This window comes from Diceros bicornis, chromosome 10 (genome assembly GCF_020826845.1).
Source record: "Diceros bicornis minor isolate mBicDic1 chromosome 10, mDicBic1.mat.cur, whole genome shotgun sequence".
In the NCBI taxonomy this organism is placed as follows: domain Eukaryota; kingdom Metazoa; phylum Chordata; class Mammalia; order Perissodactyla; family Rhinocerotidae; genus Diceros; species Diceros bicornis.
Genome location: NC_080749.1, coordinates 35,491,047 through 35,508,317, shown reverse-complemented (window position 1 = coordinate 35,508,317; position 17,271 = coordinate 35,491,047). Strand labels below are relative to the sequence as shown.

At 37.7% G+C, this 17,271-nt stretch overlaps 1 protein-coding gene across 4 annotated transcripts in view; it reads left to right on the top strand.

Annotated features, from left to right (window-relative positions):
* NEB (nebulin) overlaps window positions 1-17,271 on the top strand; it is a 233,271-nt gene that overhangs the window by 120,349 nt on the left and 95,651 nt on the right. For 3 of the 4 annotated variants that reach the window (XM_058548960.1, XM_058548961.1, XM_058548959.1), the window contains exons 90-103: window positions 2,786-2,890; window positions 2,992-3,303; window positions 4,101-4,304; window positions 5,022-5,126; window positions 5,733-5,840; window positions 6,717-7,028; window positions 9,035-9,238; window positions 9,586-9,690; window positions 12,896-13,000; window positions 13,102-13,413; window positions 14,201-14,404; window positions 15,124-15,228; window positions 15,838-15,945; window positions 16,768-17,079. In XM_058548960.1, the coding sequence (XP_058404943.1) occupies window positions 2,786-2,890; window positions 2,992-3,303; window positions 4,101-4,304; window positions 5,022-5,126; window positions 5,733-5,840; window positions 6,717-7,028; window positions 9,035-9,238; window positions 9,586-9,690; window positions 12,896-13,000; window positions 13,102-13,413; window positions 14,201-14,404; window positions 15,124-15,228; window positions 15,838-15,945; window positions 16,768-17,079 (2,601 nt within the window). The remainder of the gene's footprint in view (window positions 1-2,785; window positions 2,891-2,991; window positions 3,304-4,100; window positions 4,305-5,021; window positions 5,127-5,732; window positions 5,841-6,716; window positions 7,029-9,034; window positions 9,239-9,585; window positions 9,691-12,895; window positions 13,001-13,101; window positions 13,414-14,200; window positions 14,405-15,123; window positions 15,229-15,837; window positions 15,946-16,767; window positions 17,080-17,271) is intronic. The other variant, XM_058548962.1, reaches the window with a different exon arrangement.

The following is a 17,271-nucleotide window of genomic DNA, read 5'->3' as shown; positions in this document are numbered from 1 at the left end:
CCAAAATTGACCCCAGAAAAAGAAGAAATTAAGAGAGTTATTAAAGGCTTTCCTTCCCCTCTCAAATGCCAGGGTCGCCCAGATGATTTCATAGGAGAATTCTTTCAGAACTTCAAGAAATAAACAAAATACCATAGAGCCCAGTGAAAGAAGGAAAGCCATCACAATTACCAAAACTTGCCAAAGATAGTTCCAAAAATGAAAACTGGAGACCAATAATAATGGGGAAAATCTTAAATAAAACATAAACAAATGAAATGCAGTAGTACATGAATATGATATGATACAAACAACTAGGGTTCATCCAGGAATGCCAGGAGGGTTCCATATTCAGAAAGCTAACAGTGTAATAGGACAAAAGAGAAGAATCATATGCCTATTTTATTAGGTTTGAAAAGGTGTGTGACAAAATCCAATATCCATCCTTCTTTTTGAAAAATGAAATCTTATCAAAATAAGAATAAAGAATATTTTCTTGACATGACTAAAAGAATAAATCTCAAATCAAAGGGCAGGGTCATCATCAGTAACTAAGCTTCTCACTCAAGTCAGGATTAAAAGGATGCCCACCAGCATCACCGTTATTTAACATTTGCTGGAAGTACTAGCTAAGTGAGTAAGCTTCTCATTCAAGCCAAAATAATTACTGAGTAACAATGAGATAAATACTGCAAAGAGAAAAGCAAAATTATCACTATTTGCAGAATAAATCATTTTATGTTGGGAGAAACAAGAGAATCAACTTAAAAGTCTATTAGGTAAAATGAGAATTCAGTTACGTGCTTAGCTACACAATTCACCAAAGTTCAAGAAAGGTACCGCCTTCAAGGATCACAGAGGTTCCCTGTGTGTGGAATAAGTATGAGTTTAGAAGAAGGATACTACCTTAGTGCAATTCACCATGGTTTGGAATTTTGCATCTTTCAAAAAATAATAACTCTTTGTGAGAGAAGGAGCATGCCAAGCAACGATTCCTTGGCATGTGCCAAACTGCACCATCAACTCTATTGTAATGATCCACTTGGGAGCTAATTTTTTCTGCGAGTTGGGAAGAAAACAAAATTTTAGGACGCTAATAGATTTTTTTTTCATTCGAGAATCAATATTATGGCTCAGTGTACTCTTGTCTCCAAGAGACTGGATGGAGAGGCAGCCAGCTCTTCATTGTAGCATGGACTCCTCTGCCTGTTCCTTTTGATCCATAGGCATCTTTGCCAGGAGAATTCTGGAAGGTCTCGTGTACTCTGTTTTGCGTGATAAATTTCTCAGGTGGAAATACCAGAATCCTACCATTGATAACATGATGTAAGCAAGACTTGTATTTGAAACTATGCCCAAAGTAATCTTTAGATATTTAGATATTAATGACAACTGCTTGTGTTTTTGAAGAAATCAAACATCTCATTTGAATGCTAACCAAAATGTACATTTTCTTTACACATGGTGTTGCCATTATTATAATCTCGATAAAATCCACTGTTTGAAACTGCTTCCATCATTTAGAAAGCACAATGTTTTCAGAATATTTGTAAATGATTTTATAGGGAACCAAGAAAATTCACGTTAAATTGATTTATTTCATCTTCAGACTAAGCACATGAGTAAGATATTTTGTTTTTATCAGATGGGAAAGTTGAAACTTGAAAAGATTAAGAAATTTGCCCGCATTCTCCAAGTTAGTAGGTGAAGAAGTTAGGTCTCAAGCCCAGAAGTTTTTAGTTCAAATAAATAATATATTTGACCACATAAACAAACAAAAATGTATTACATAAGAAAAAAGAGTAACAATATATGTAATAAAACAAAATAAATAAAAAACAAAAAATTAAAAATAACATAATGACAAGTTTTCATTATTCTCTGGTATAATACATTAAAATGTGGAGAATACAATTTGTTTAAAAGAAATTCAAATGTTAAATAGGCTCATCCAAAATTCATATGAAAAGTTGAATGAAAATTCATGTGTAACTTGTCCATACTTACAAGGACACAATTTATCTGAGCGCTCATTTTTCGGATATGCAAAGGCCATGAAACTGTCGGTAACTGAAATTCACCTCTCCTTTCTGTACCGTTCAGGCTCCCATACTGATGGGTGTGATTTCCGAGTTATACATTTAAATTACTGTTATTTCTGAGTCCTTCTGACATTGTCAACACAGAATGTATCCATTTAAATATTAACATATATTTTAAAAGTTACCTGTAAATCAATCACTACCTTAATAAACTTCTCCTGACAAACAAAAAAGTGCTACACTTAGAAAATGGATATTAGATCCACTTGTGCTTCAGCAGGAAGATAATATTCCCAAACAGTATGCATCATCAATCATGTAAGATCTAAGAAGCCATATTGGAGGAGAAAAACTCCACAAATGTAAAAAGTTTATGATTCTGAAGATTACAAAATGGGATTGGATTAAATAATTAAATAGATGAATTAAAAAAATTCAATGATAGCTCATTAATGTCTGAGCTTAACTCAGTGCTACCAATACACCAACACAAGAAGCAGCTAAACCCTTTTCATGTACAACTACATCGAGGCTATGATTCAAATTAAAAAGAAAGAAATCTTATCAACCCCAGATCTTTGGACTCCAGACATGATTTCATATTCCACAAGAATGATGCAGAATGATTCCTTCACCTAGTCTCTTTTCTTTAACTGGTTCTGGGACTTCAAAACTGTACTCCCATGATGTTAATTCTACTTGAGCCCTTGGAGGTATTGGTAAATTTGAATCTGGAATGATACCTTATTTTTTCTCCTCCTCAGAACATTTACCGGAAAGGTTGGGATGAAGTGAAGATGAGCTGTGATGTGCGGCTGGATGCCATCCCTATCCAGGCTGCCAAAGCCTCCAGGGAGATCGCCAGTGACGTAAGCGTGGCCTTGTTTCACTTCTCAGTTTTTCTAGCAAATGCCCTGGGTGCATCAAGAGTACCTACTGTGATCCATCTGCTTTGTTTCTCCATCTCCAGTATAAATACAAGCTTGACCATGAGAAACAGAAGGGACACTATGTGGGTACCCCCACAGCCAAGGATGACAACAAGATCCGGTGGGCCCTGAAAGCTGGCAAGATTCAGAATGAGAGAGAGTACCGGCTGCCGTGGGCCAAATGGAAGACTAAGTTCAAAAGCCCCGTGGATATGCTTTCCATCACGCATTCTAAAAAATGCCAGACTCTGGTCAGCGACGTTGATTATCGCAATTACCTGCACCAATGGACATGCTTGCCTGACCAGAACGATGTGATTCAGGCCAAGAAAGCCTACGAACTGCAGAGTGATGTGCGTATATCACCACCAGACTCATGGGGAGACGTGTGTCTGTGTGTTCAGTCACAGGGTATTCCCCAGGGACATAATTGAAATGGTAAACTTAACAGAACCTAACACATTCTATACGCTTCATGAGAGGAGAGTTTTTCTGAACATTTTCTATCTTATAGAGGATTTCTTCTTATCTGGCAAAGCCTTATTCATCAAGATGAAAATCTTCTCTTATTCTACGTAATTAGGTAGAAAATTTCAGTCCCACTAGTTCGGATCCATTACATTTGCATGATGGACATGTAAATTTCAGAAACAGATATAAGTATAAGGAAATGTTGGATTTCCAGTTTATCTGACACATATAGGAAAAATGTGCATATAGATATATATACTTATATTATATTTAGAGAGAGAGAGGTATATAGAGATATAGGTATGCATTATTTTTCACTCTACATGCTTCTGAGGACCTTTTCCTCCCAAATTCCTACAGATATTATTCCCAGTGGTACATAAAAGGCAGATTTCAAGTGGTGAGCCCAGAAGCTCAACCTTGTATAAAAACAAAATTGTGTCCCATTGTGTCTTCATTCCATAAGTACCATTGTCAGCCTTGCTCCAATTCCCGTAGGATACCGTGAACTTCTCCCAGAGATCTAACACCTGAATGTTAACAGTTAATGTTGATCCTTGAGTTTCATGGGATTGGCCACCCAACCAATTTCAATAGAGGGAGCGTGTGGTTTGCTGATATTGTGCTCCAGGGGGCAAATTTGACCTTTCCACACTCTGTGGTCCTCTCCCTCATGTAGAACGTGTACAAATCAGACCTGGAGTGGTTGAAGGGTATTGGATGGTTGCCAGAGGGTTCGGTGGAAGTGATGAGAGTGAAGAATGCCCAGAATCTCCTGAATGAACGATTGTATCGCATAAGGCCTGAGGCCCTCAAATTCACCAGCATTGTTGATACCCCGGAAGTCATCCTGGCAAAGACCAATGCTCTACAGATCAGTGAGGTAAGGCGGGCTGATGATATGTTCAGACAAATGGAAGAACCTCAATAAAAATTCTAATTGTGAACTTGAATCTGCTAATACCAGCATTAGAATCTTGAATGTGCATGTATCCAGATAGAATTTCATGCAGTCAGTCAATTAACAGTATCCAGATTTCATTTGCTTAGATAACTCTTTGGTCAATATAAGTGTGGTAGGCACCTTCATGTTCCACACACTCTGATACATCCTTTGAACACATTTTGAGATCTTGCCTGTAATAGAGGTCCACAAGCTAATACCACGATCACAAAATTGCCACCTCCTTATTGCTGTTTAATCATGAAATAAGTTGAAAAGTCCAGGGCAGCCCCAATATCAGACATGATGATAGTTATTTGGGCCAAGAAAGCCAGGACTTGATTGTCAGTGTGGATTATCATAGTTATCTGCAATGTGGGCTTACCTGGCAGATAATTACATGTGAATCAATGGAAAAGGATCATTTTAATACCCTGTTTCTGACCCATTTTACGTCTATATTATATCATACACCAATGTATTCTTCTTGTTGAAGTCACCATTGGCATCTTCCAAATAGAACACTAATGAAAAGTAAATGTGATCTACATTTATATCCGAGAACATCCAAAGAGAGCCTTTAATTGTACCTATAATTTTATTCATGTCATTGACTTGTTTCCTAATCAACCCTCCTTTGTTTCTCATTTTTACCAGCCATTGTATCGCGATGCCTGGGACAAAGAGAAGGCTAACGTGCATGTGCCAGCCGACACTCCACTGATGCTTCAGTCCAAAACCAATGCCATACAGATCAGCAACGTAAGGAACTCCACATCTACTCACCTTACCCAATGTTCTCTGCCTAAGTCAACCTTTCATAGATATGCTCCAGAGAGAGTTTAGCAAAAGGCATTTCCCTACTGTTCCTTCTATTTCTAGTCTTTGAGCTAATGATAAGTGCTGTGTGTGTCTGTGTGTGTGTGTGTGTGCCCGCGAGTGTGTTTATGATATAAAGATGTGTGTCGTTATCTTTGTTGGGAGGAAAAATGCAGTGGTTTTGCAAAAAATACAACATAAAAGCATACATAGGCGTGTATAGTAATATTTAGTTCTCTTTTTAGTGGCTCATCATTGATTGTTTCCTTTTAAACGCCAAACAATATATCTTTTCTCTCATTTTCAATGATGTATGGTCTCCTAAATGTCCTTCTTTAAAAAAATTAGGTACTGGGAGACCAAGTTTACTAAATGTCGTCAAAAATTGACTGGAACTTAAGTCCAGTACGAAACCAGCCTATTTTATAAATCTTAAGAGGAGGTTAATTTTCAGTGTAACTGTTAACATGTATTCCTGAACTCATCTGTAATGCTGACTCCGTAGCTCCCTCTTCAGATTGACTGTGGCATTGCAATCTCTATTTGCAGAAACAATATCAGCAAGCTTGGGAAGATGTCAAGATGACAGGCTATGACCTGCGAGCAGATGCCATCGGTTTCCAGCATGCCAAGGCTTCCAGGGATATCGCCAGTGATGTAAGAGCTCCTCCTTGCCCAGTGTAACAAACGCTAACTGAGAGACACACTGGGAGTTAATACTGTATTAATCTTTAACTTAGCTCCCCAGGAATTACATTTAAGTAGAATGGAGGTCATTGTTGTTAGTGTCTTGTTTTAACATCCCAAACTTGAGAACAACTTTTACGACAATTTGATGACCCTCGTGCATCTCTGCTTGGTTCTGCTCTTCTTATGTTTAAGAACAGATTTTGTTTTTGATTTTAATCACAGAGTTTCATTTTCTTTTCAGTATCTTCTCAATATCAGTTAGTTACAAGCGCTTATAGAGATTCAGTGGGTACAAAGAATTCTGTTGTATCTTGAAGTGTAGCATGCATAGGCGGTTCTGTGATAATTTTATGCAATACATGGACAAGCATTTTTAAAAATAGTTGTGTTTGTTTTAATGTGTGCTAGAAAAATACTGATTTTGTCCATTTAAATAGGACTATATATTTAAAATAAGTTTACCCTTTAAAATAAATTTATTTAAACAAAGAAGCAAGTGGACTTAAAAAAAAAAGAGTGAAGTAGAGATGGCACTTGTTTGTGACAAAACATATGAGGGTGGCAAACAATGAGTGAAGTTTGAGAAACACTGGACAATCCTATGTTAATGGGTAATCTAGAAGCACAGTTCTAACCTGAGAGGTGCTCACCATGTTTTCATGCGTATATACATAGAAGACAAACCAACGTATCATGAAGTACAAAACTTGTAGTATGGATTTACAGATAATTAGTGCCCAAAAAGAAGAGTAATCTAAGGGAGATGGAGTTATTTTGATCAGGCCGTCTAGAAAAAGTGAGTTTGGGAAAACAACTCTTCTTTCTTCTGTTCACATCTACCAGTACCTATACAAAACTACTTACGAGAAACAGAAAGGCCATTATATTGGATGTCGCACTGCCAAGGAAGACCCGAAACTGGTTTGGGCAGCAAACGTGATGAAGATGCAGAATGACAGGCTGTACAAAAAGGCCTACAATGACCACAAGGCCAAGATCTCCATCCCGGTGGACATGGTGTCCATCAGTGCTGCCAAAGAAGGTCAAGAGTTAGCAAGTAATGTGGACTATCGGCAGTACCTGCACCACTGGTCTTGCTTTCCCGACCAGAATGATGTGATCCAAGCCAGGAAAGCCTACGACCTGCAGAGTGATGTAAGTGTGTGCTAGTTGGGGAGCACCAACCGAGGGGTGAGCTATTCCCCAGGGAGGAAGCCTTCCCCAGCTTTACCTGGTCACTCCTTCCAGTGCCGGGGAAAGCACCACTCCCCCTACAGAAGCACTTCCCTTTAGAATTTCACTGAGTTTATTAATTGCCTACGTCACTGCTGGGCTTGTTCAGAAAGTTTTCATTTCCATTTTTAATGGTTACCAGAATTTTTCTATAGGTTTGTTAACATGTACAGTTTTTTTAGTTTTTTAACATAAGAATTTCCATGGTCCTTCAATTGAACAATGACAGGGCTGTCTTCACTGATGTTAATTGTAAAGGCTAACAGAATGCTAAGTTCACTAGTTTCCCTTAACTTGGTATTCTTCACAATATGATGTTTCATTAATTTACGTGAAGTATTTTTAGACTTACTCATATTTTCTGCCCATTCAATCTTTTGGAAATGATCGATTCTATCAGGATATTTATTTATTGTGTAGACTTGATACCTTCTTTTAATTGTCTGAACTTGGTTCCATTAAGCTTCAAGAGATGAGTGAGTTCACTATAGGAAAGTATATGCATCACTTGAAATGAATTGCCAACTGGTGAATTTAGGACAGTTTCTAGAGAAATGCAGTCTCTTCATTAATCTGAACCACGTTAGTGTAGTAAGGATTACATATCAACCAAGTTCTTAAAGAATGAGGAAGGGAAACTTTTAAAATGCATATATAATTCTCCTTGAGAATGCCTTCTTCTAAATTTCGGGTATCCATCACACTTTATGCATTAAAATGTGTAATATCGTTCTTTATTAAGGTAGAAATTTTCCTACATTTTTCGCTCCTCATCTTTTTAGCCTGATATTTGTATCCATTAACTAGTTGCTAGAATACCATTTCTGAAGAACACAACGTTTTTTGATGATGTTAATGACTAGTGTTTAACATAGAGCAAATTTTCTGGTTAACCACTTACCTATATTTGGAAGGGAAAACAGGTTTAGATAAGCAAGAAAACCAAAATCCCAATTCAAAGGGAGGTGCTTTCTTGAAAAGAGAAAACCACTTAAGATCAGAACTGTGGAACTAGGGCTTGAATTCTTAATTATCTTTTTCAAAATACTTATTAAATACACTACATGACAGACCTTGGGCTAAGCACTAAAGATACCATGGTGAATAAAGAAGAAGAAACAAGAAAAAGTTCCCGACTTTAGGAAGTTGACTTTGATAACTAAGAAAGTTACTCAAGAATATCAATGAAAAATGAGATGGCTGAGAAAGAGTGATCCTTGGCTCTCTGAAAAAGAGAGGTGGGGAAAGCTTATCTGAGGAAGTGCTGATTTAGGGGGGCTATGGAGGGAGAGCAGGAGTGGCCTCCATGAGGAGGACACAAGGGGCATTCCTGCTGAATGACCAACATAGGCCGAGGGGGCTCTCTGCAGACCACAAACCGAAAGAAGACCAGTGCGGTCAGAATGCACAGGTCAAAGGGAAGCACGCACGAGAGGAGGCTGCAAGAATAGGTCGAGATCGATGCCAAACCATCGACGCCTTCTAGTCCATCTTAAGATTTTGATCTTTATCCCAAGGCCAAAGAGCAACCATAGGATGAGGGAATGTTGTGACATCAGAATTGAATTGTGAATTTTGTTAAGATCATTCTGGCTGCTATGTGGAGAGCCATTATTATTGCTATAAAGTCCACATTGGCTAGTATGATGATTACCTAAATATTACCCAAATTTCTTCCCAAACAGAGAGCTCCTTCTGCATCATTTAGCTTTATAGAATGTTCATAGGTGCCCAACACAGACCCCTTGCCACAGAAAACAAAGCAGACAAATCACTGTTGTGCACACAAGGAATTATGTTTGTCAGCCCATGCTCAGTTTTTATTATTGTTTGTGTAAGATAAAATATAACATACAAATCTGCTTCCTTACTTTACCACAATTAAAAAGAAAACCGCTGCTTCTACCTGACTTTGCTTTCTTTCCCAGGCTCTCTACAAGGCTGACTTGGAGTGGTTGCGTGGCATTGGCTGGATGCCTGAAGGGTCTCCTGAAGTACTGAGAGTCAGAAATGCCCAGCATATCCTACGAGACAGTGTCTATCGGACACCTGTGGTGAAACTCAAGTACTCAAGTGTCGTTGACACTCCTGAAGTTGTCCTTGCTAAAGCAAATGCTGAAAACATTAGTATTGTAAGTCACTTTTCCCCCTATATTAGAATTGTCAGTGTTATAAATAAATGATAAATAATTAACGTGGCAATCTATTTGTCTGATAGTAAGAATATTGATGATAGCAAGCATTTTAATAAATAATGTTGACGGTTATTTTATTGTTGCTTGTTAATTTTAAACAAAAACTCAAAGTACTGATAAAAGGTATTAATACAGATTTCATATCAAATCTGAGTAACTTGTGTGAAAAGATTCTAGAAGTTTTTACCTTCCTATGAAAAGATTTTGAATCAGAAAAGTTGAAAGTTGTGCATTAGAACTAGCAAATTTCAAAGTAATTTTTTTTATTGTGTTTCTTTCCATAGCCTAAGTACAGAGAACTTTGGGACAGGGATAAAACTTCGATCCACATAATGCCAGATACTCCAGAAATTAATCTCGCTAGAGCCAATGCTCTTAATGTGAGCAATGTAAGTACCACAACAGACTGCCTTTTTGTTTGGAAAGTGACCAAATTGTTGCTCTGATATCATCACCAAGGAATTCTTCATAGCCAAGGGAGAGAAGATTGACTGAGAGAGGGTGGGCAAGACTCTTTTCCATCAGCCTTTGACCAGGAGTGAGGAGAGGAACCGACCCCTGGCTCTGAGTCACTGGGCAAGGCCAGTTATTGGCGAGCCAATGTCAACATGACAGAAGGGAGAAGGGAATAAGGACAAGAAAGAGTGAAGAGGAATGAAGAGACACACAAGCAAGAAAGAGAATTAATGAGAGATTCAGATGAACACAAAATAATTATGAGATTTCTTTGCAAAACTTTAGACAAATTAATTTTAAAACCTGAATCTGTAAGGGATTTTCTAGGAAATTATAAATTACCAAAATTGACCCCAGAAAAAGAAGAAATTAAGAGAGTTATTAAAGGCTTTCCTTCCCCTCTCAAATGCCAGGGTCGCCCAGATGATTTCATAGGAGAATTCTTTCAGAACTTCAAGAAATAAACAAAATACCATAGAGCCCAGTGAAAGAAGGAAAGCCATCACAATTACCAAAACTTGCCAAAGATAGTTCCAAAAATGAAAACTGGAGACCAATAATAATGGGGAAAATCTTAAATAAAACATAAACAAATGAAATGCAGTAGTACATGAATATGATATGATACAAACAACTAGGGTTCATCCAGGAATGCCAGGAGGGTTCCATATTCAGAAAGCTAACAGTGTAATAGGACAAAAGAGAAGAATCATATGCCTATTTTATTAGGTTTGAAAAGGTGTGTGACAAAATCCAATATCCATCCTTCTTTTTGAAAAATGAAATCTTATCAAAATAAGAATAAAGAATATTTTCTTGACATGACTAAAAGAATAAATCTCAAATCAAAGGGCAGGGTCATCATCAGTAACTAAGCTTCTCACTGAAGTCAGGAATAAAAGGGTGCCCACTAGCATCACCATTATTTAACATTTGCTGGAAGTACTAGCTAAGTGAGTAAGCTTCTCATTCAAGCCAAAATAATTACTGAGTAACAATGAGATAAATACTGCAAAGAAAAAAGCAAAATTATCACTATTTGTAGAATAAATCATTCTATGTTTGGGAGAAGCAAGAGAATCAACTTAAAAGTCTATTAGGTAAAATGAGAATTCAGTTACGTGCTTAGCTACACAATTCACCAAAGTTCAAGAAAAGTACCGCCTTCAAGGATCACAGAGGTTCCCTGTGTGTGGAATAAGTATGAGTTTAGAAGAAGGATACTACCTTAGTGCAATTCACCATGGTTTGGAATTTTGCATCTTTCAGAAAATAATAACTCTTTGTGAGAGAAGGAGCATGCCAAGCAACGATTCCTTGGCATGTGCCAAACTGCACCATCAACTCTATTGTAATGATTCACTTGGGAGCTAATTTTTTTCTGCGAGTTGGGAAGAAAACAAAATTTTAGGACGCTAATAGATTTTTTTTTCATTCGAGAATCAATATTATGGCTCAGTGTACTCTTGTCTCCAAGAGACTGGATGGAGAGGCAGCCAGCTCTTCATTGTAGCATGGACTCCTCTGCCTGTTCCTTTTGATCCATAGGCATCTTTGCCAGGAGAATTCTGGAAGGTCTCGTGTACTCTGTTTTGCGTGATAAATTTCTCAGGTGGAAATACAAGAATCCTACCATTGATAACATGATGTAAGCAAGACTTGTATTTGAAACTATGCCCAAAGTAAAGTTATCTTTAGATATTTAGATATTAATGAGAACGGCTTGCGTTTTTGAAGAAATCAAACATCTCATTTGAATGCTAACCAAAATGTACATTTTCTTTACACATGGTGTTGCCATTATTATAATCTCAATAAAATCCACTGTTTGAAACTGCTTCCATCATTTAGAAAGCACAATGTTTTCAGAATATTTGTAAATGATTTTATAGGGAACCAAGAAAATTCACGTTAAATTGATTTATTTCATCTTCAGACTAAGCACATGAGTGAGATATTTTGTTTTTATCAGATGGGAAAGTTGAAACTTGAAAAGATTAAGAAATTTGCCCGCATTCTCCAAGTTAGTAGGTGAAGAAGTTAGGTCTCAAGCCCAGAAGTTTTTAGTTCAAATAAATAATATATTTGACCACATAAACAAACAAAAATGTATTACATAAGAAAAAAGAGTAACAATATATGTAATAAAACAAAATAAATAAAAAACAAAAAATTAAAAATAACATAATGACAAGTTTTCATTATTCTCTGGTATAATACATTAAAATGTGGAGAATACAATTTGTTTAAAAAAAATTCAAATGTTAAATAGGCTCATCCAAAATTCATATGAAAATTTGAATGAAAATTCATGTGTAACTTGTCCATACTTACAAGGACACAATTTATCTGAGCGCTCATTTTTCGGATATGCAAAGGCCATGATGAAACTGTCGGTAACTGAAATTCACCTCTCCTTTCTGCACCGTTCAAGCTCCCATACTGATGGGTGTGATTTCCGAATTATACATTTAATTTACTGTTATTTCTGAGTCTTTCTGACATTGTCAACACAGAATGTATCCATTTAAATTATCACATATATTTTAAAAGTTACCTGTAAATCAATCACTACCTTAATAAACTTCTCTTGACCAACAAAAAAGTGCTACACTTAGAAAATGGCTGTTAGATCCACTTGTGCTTCAGCAGGAAGATCTAATATTCCCAAACAATATGCATCATCAATCATGTAAGATCTAAGAAGCCATATTGGAGGAGAAAAACTCCACAAATGTAAAAAGTTTATGATTCTGAAGATTACAAAATGGGATTGGATTAAATAATTAAATAGATGAATTAAAAAAATTCAATGATAGCTCATTAATGTCTGAGCTTAACTCAGTGCTACCAATACACCAACACAAGAAGCAGCTAAACCCTTTTCATGTACAACTACATCGAGGCTATGATTCAAATTAAAAAGAAAGAAATCTTATCAACCCCAGATCTTTGGACTCCAGACATGATTTCATATTCCACAAGAATGATGCAGAATGATTCCTTCACCTAGTCTCTTTTCTTTAACTGGTTCTGGGACTTCAAAACTGTACTCCCATGATGTTAATTCTACTTGAGCCCTTGGAGGTATTGGTAAATTTGAATCTGGAATGATACCTTATTTTTTCTCCTCCTCAGAACATTTACCGGAAAGGTTGGGATGAAGTGAAGATGAGCTGTGATGTGCGGCTGGATGCCATCCCTATCCAGGCTGCCAAAGCCTCCAGGGAGATCGCCAGTGACGTAAGTGTGGCCTTGTTTCACTTCTCAGTTTTTTAAGCAAATGCCCTGGGTGCATCAAGAGTACCTACTGTGATCCATCTGCTTTGTTTCTCCATCTCCAGTATAAATACAAGCTTGACCATGAGAAACAGAAGGGACACTATGTGGGTACCCCCACAGCCAAGGATGACAACAAGATCCGGTGGGCCCTGAAAGCTGGCAAGATTCAGAATGAGAGAGAGTACCGGCTGCCGTGGGCCAAATGGAAGACTAAGTTCAAAAGCCCCGTGGATATGCTTTCCATCACGCATTCTAAAAAATGCCAGACTCTGGTCAGCGACATTGATTATCGCAATTACCTGCACCAATGGACGTGCCTACCTGACCAGAACGATGTGATTCAGGCCAAGAAAGCCTATGAACTGCAGAGTGATGTGCGTATATCACCACCAGACTCATGGGGAGATATGTGTCTGTGTGTTTAGTCACAGGGTATTCCCCAGGGACATAATTTAAATAGTAAACAGAACCTAACATATTCTGTACGCTTCATGAGAGGAGAGTTTTTCTGAACATTTTCTATCTTATAGAGGATTTCTTCTTATCTGGCAAGGCCTTATTCATCAAGATGAAAATCTTCTCTTATTCTACGTAATTAGGTAGAAAATTTCAGTCCCACTTGTTCGGATCCATTACATTTGCATGATGGACATGTAAATTTCAGAAACAGATATAAGTATAAGGAAATGTTGGATTTCCAGTTTATCTGACACATATAGGAAAAATGTGCATATAGATATATATACTTATATTTAGAGAGAGAGAGGTTTATAGAGATATAGGTATGCGTTATTTTTCACTCTACATGCATCTGAGGACGTTTTCCTCCCAAATTCCTACAGATATTATTCCCAGTGGTACATAAAAGGCAGATTTCAAGTGGTGAGCCCAGAAGCTCAACCTTGTATAACAACAAAATTGTGTCCCATTGTGTCTTCATTCCACAAGTACCATTGTCAGCCCTCCTCCAGTTCCCGTAGGATACCGTGAACTTCTCCCAGAGATATAACACCTGAATGTTAACAGTTAATGTTGATCCTTGAGTTTCATGGGATTGGCCACCCAACCAATTTCAATAGAGGGAGCGTGTGGTTTGCTGATATTGTGCTCCAGGGGGCAAATTTGACCTTTCCATACTCTGTGGTCCTCTCCTTCATGTAGAACGTGTACAAATCAGACCTGGAGTGGTTGAAGGGTATTGGATGGTTGCCAGAGGGTTCGGTGGAAGTGATGAGAGTGAAGAATGCCCAGAATCTCCTGAATGAACGATTGTATCGCATAAGGCCTGAGGCCCTCAAATTCACCAGCATTGTTGATACCCCGGAAGTCATCCTGGCAAAGACCAATGCTCTACAGATCAGTGAGGTAAGGCGGGCTGATGATATGTTCAGACAAATGGAAGAAGCCTCAATAAAAATTCTAATTGTGAACTTGAATCTGCTAATACCAGCATTAGAATCTTGAACGTGCATGTATCCAGATAGAATTTCATGCAGTCAGTCAATTAACAGTATCCAGATTTCATTTGCTTAGATAACTCTTTGGTCAATATAAGTGTGGTAGGCATCTTCATGTTCCACACACTCTGATACATACTTTGAACACATTTTGAGATCTTGCCTGTAATAGAGGTCCACAAGCTAGTACCACAATCACAAAATTGCCACCTCCTTATTGCTGTTTAATCATGAAATAAGTTGGAAAGTCCAGGGTAGCCCCAATATCAGATATTATGATAGTTATTTGGGCCAAGAAAACTAGGACTTGATTATCAATGTGGTTTATCATAGTTACCTGCAATGTGGGCTTGCCTGGCAGATAATTACATGTGAATCAATGGAAAAAGATCATTTTACTACCATGTTTCTGACTCATTTTATATGTATGTTATATCACACATGAATATATTCTTCTTGTTGAAGTCACCTTTGGCACTGTCTAAATAAAACACTAATGAAAACTGAGTGTGGTTTACATTTATATCTGAGAACAGCCAGAGAGAATCTTTAATTGTACCTATAGTTTTACTTATGTAGTCATTGACTTATTTACTAATAACCATCTTTGTTTCTCATTTTTACCAGCCATTGTATCGTGATGCTTGGGACAAAGAGAAGGCTAATGTGAATGTGCCAGCCGACACTCCACTGATGCTTCAGTCCAAAATCAATGCCAAACAGATCAGCAACGTAAGGAACTCCACATCCACTCACTTTACCCGATGTTCTCTGCCTAAACGAACCTTTCTATTGATATGCTCCAGAGAGAGTTTATAAAAGGCATTTCCCTACCATTCCTTTTATTTCTAGTCTTTGAGCTAATGATAAGTGCTGTATGTGTCTGTGTGTGTGTGTGTGTGTGCCCGCGAGTGTGTTTATAATATAAAGATGTGTGTCGTTATCTTTGTTGGGAGGAAAAATGCAGTGGTTTTGCAAAAAATACAACATAAAAGCATACAAGGGTTTGTACAGTAATATTTACTTCGCTTTTTAGTGGCTCATCATTGATTTTTTCCTTTTAAGCACCAAACACTATATATTTTTTCTCATTTTCACGTGATTTATGGTCTCCTAAATTTCCTTCTTTAAAAAAACTAGGTACTGGGAGACAAGTTTACTAAATGTCGTCAAAAATTGACTGGAACTTAAGTCCAGTACAAAACCAGCCTATTTTATAAATCTTAAGGGGAGATTAATTTTCAGTGTAACTGTTAACATGTATTCCTGAGCCCATCAGTAACACTGAACTCCGTAGCTCCCTCTTCAGATTGACTGTGGCATTGCAATCTCCATTTGCAGAAACAATATCAGCAAGCTTGGGAAGACGTCAAGATGACAGGCTATGACCTGCGAGCAGATGCCATCGGTTTCCAGCATGCCAAGGCTTCCAGGGATATCGCCAGTGATGTAAGAGCTCCTCCTTGCCCAGTGTAACAAACGCTAATTGAGAGACACACTGGGAGTTAATACTGTATTAATCTTTAACTTAGTTCCCCAGGAATTACATTTAAGTAGAATGGAGGTCATTGTTGTTAGTGTCTTGTTTTAAAATTCCAAATTCGAGAACAACTTTTACGACAATTTGATGACCCTCGTGCATCTCTGCTTGGTTCTGTTCTTATGTTTAAGCACAGATTTTGATTTTCTTTTCAGAATCTTCTCAGTATCAGTTAATTACAAGCACTTATAGAGATTCAGTGGATACAAAGAATTCTGTTGTATCTTGAAGTGGAGCATGCATAGGCGGTTCTGTGATAATTTTATGCAATACATGGACAAGCATTTTTAAAAATAGTTGTGTGTTTGTTTTAAAGTATGCTAGAAAAATACTGATTTTTTCCATTTAAATAGGACTATATATTTAAAATAAGTTTACCCTTTAAAATAAATTTATTTAAACAAAGAGTCAAGTAGACTTAATGAAGTAGAGATGTTACTGGTTTGTGACAAAACATAAGAGTGAAGTTTGGGAAACACTGTACTATCCTATGTTAGCAGATAATCCAAAAGCACAGTTCTTGCCTTGGGGTGCTCACAATATTTTCTTGCATATATATACATAGAAGGCAAACCAACTTCTCCAGAAGTATAGAACTTATAGTATGGAATTAAAGAAAAATAGTGTCCCCAAAAGGGTAATCTAAGGGAGATGGAGTTATTTTGATCAGGCCGTCTAGAAAAAGTGAGTTTGGGAAAACAACTCTTCTTTCTTCTGTTCACATCTACCAGTACCTATACAAAACTACTTACGAGAAACAGAAAGGCCATTATATTGGATGTCGCACTGCCAAGGAAGACCCGAAACTGGTTTGGGCAGCAAACGTGATGAAGATGCAGAATGACAGGCTGTACAAAAAGGCCTACAATGACCACAAGGCCAAGATCTCCATCCCAGTGGACATGGTGTCCCTCAGTACTGCCAAAGAAGGTCAAGAGTTAGCAAGCAATGTGGACTATCGGCAGTACCTGCACCACTGGTCTTGCTTTCCCGACCAGAATGATGTGATCCAAGCCAGGAAAGCCTACGACCTGCAGAGTGATGTAAGTGTGTGCTAGTTGGGGAGCACCAACCGAGGGGTGAGCTAAGCCCCGGGAGGCAAGCCTTCCCCAGTTTTGCCTGGTCACTCTTTCCAGTGCTGGGGAAAGCACCACTCCCCCTACAGAAGCACTTCCCTTTAGAATTTCACCAAGTTTATTAATTGCCTACGTCACTGCTGGGCTTTTTCAGAAAGT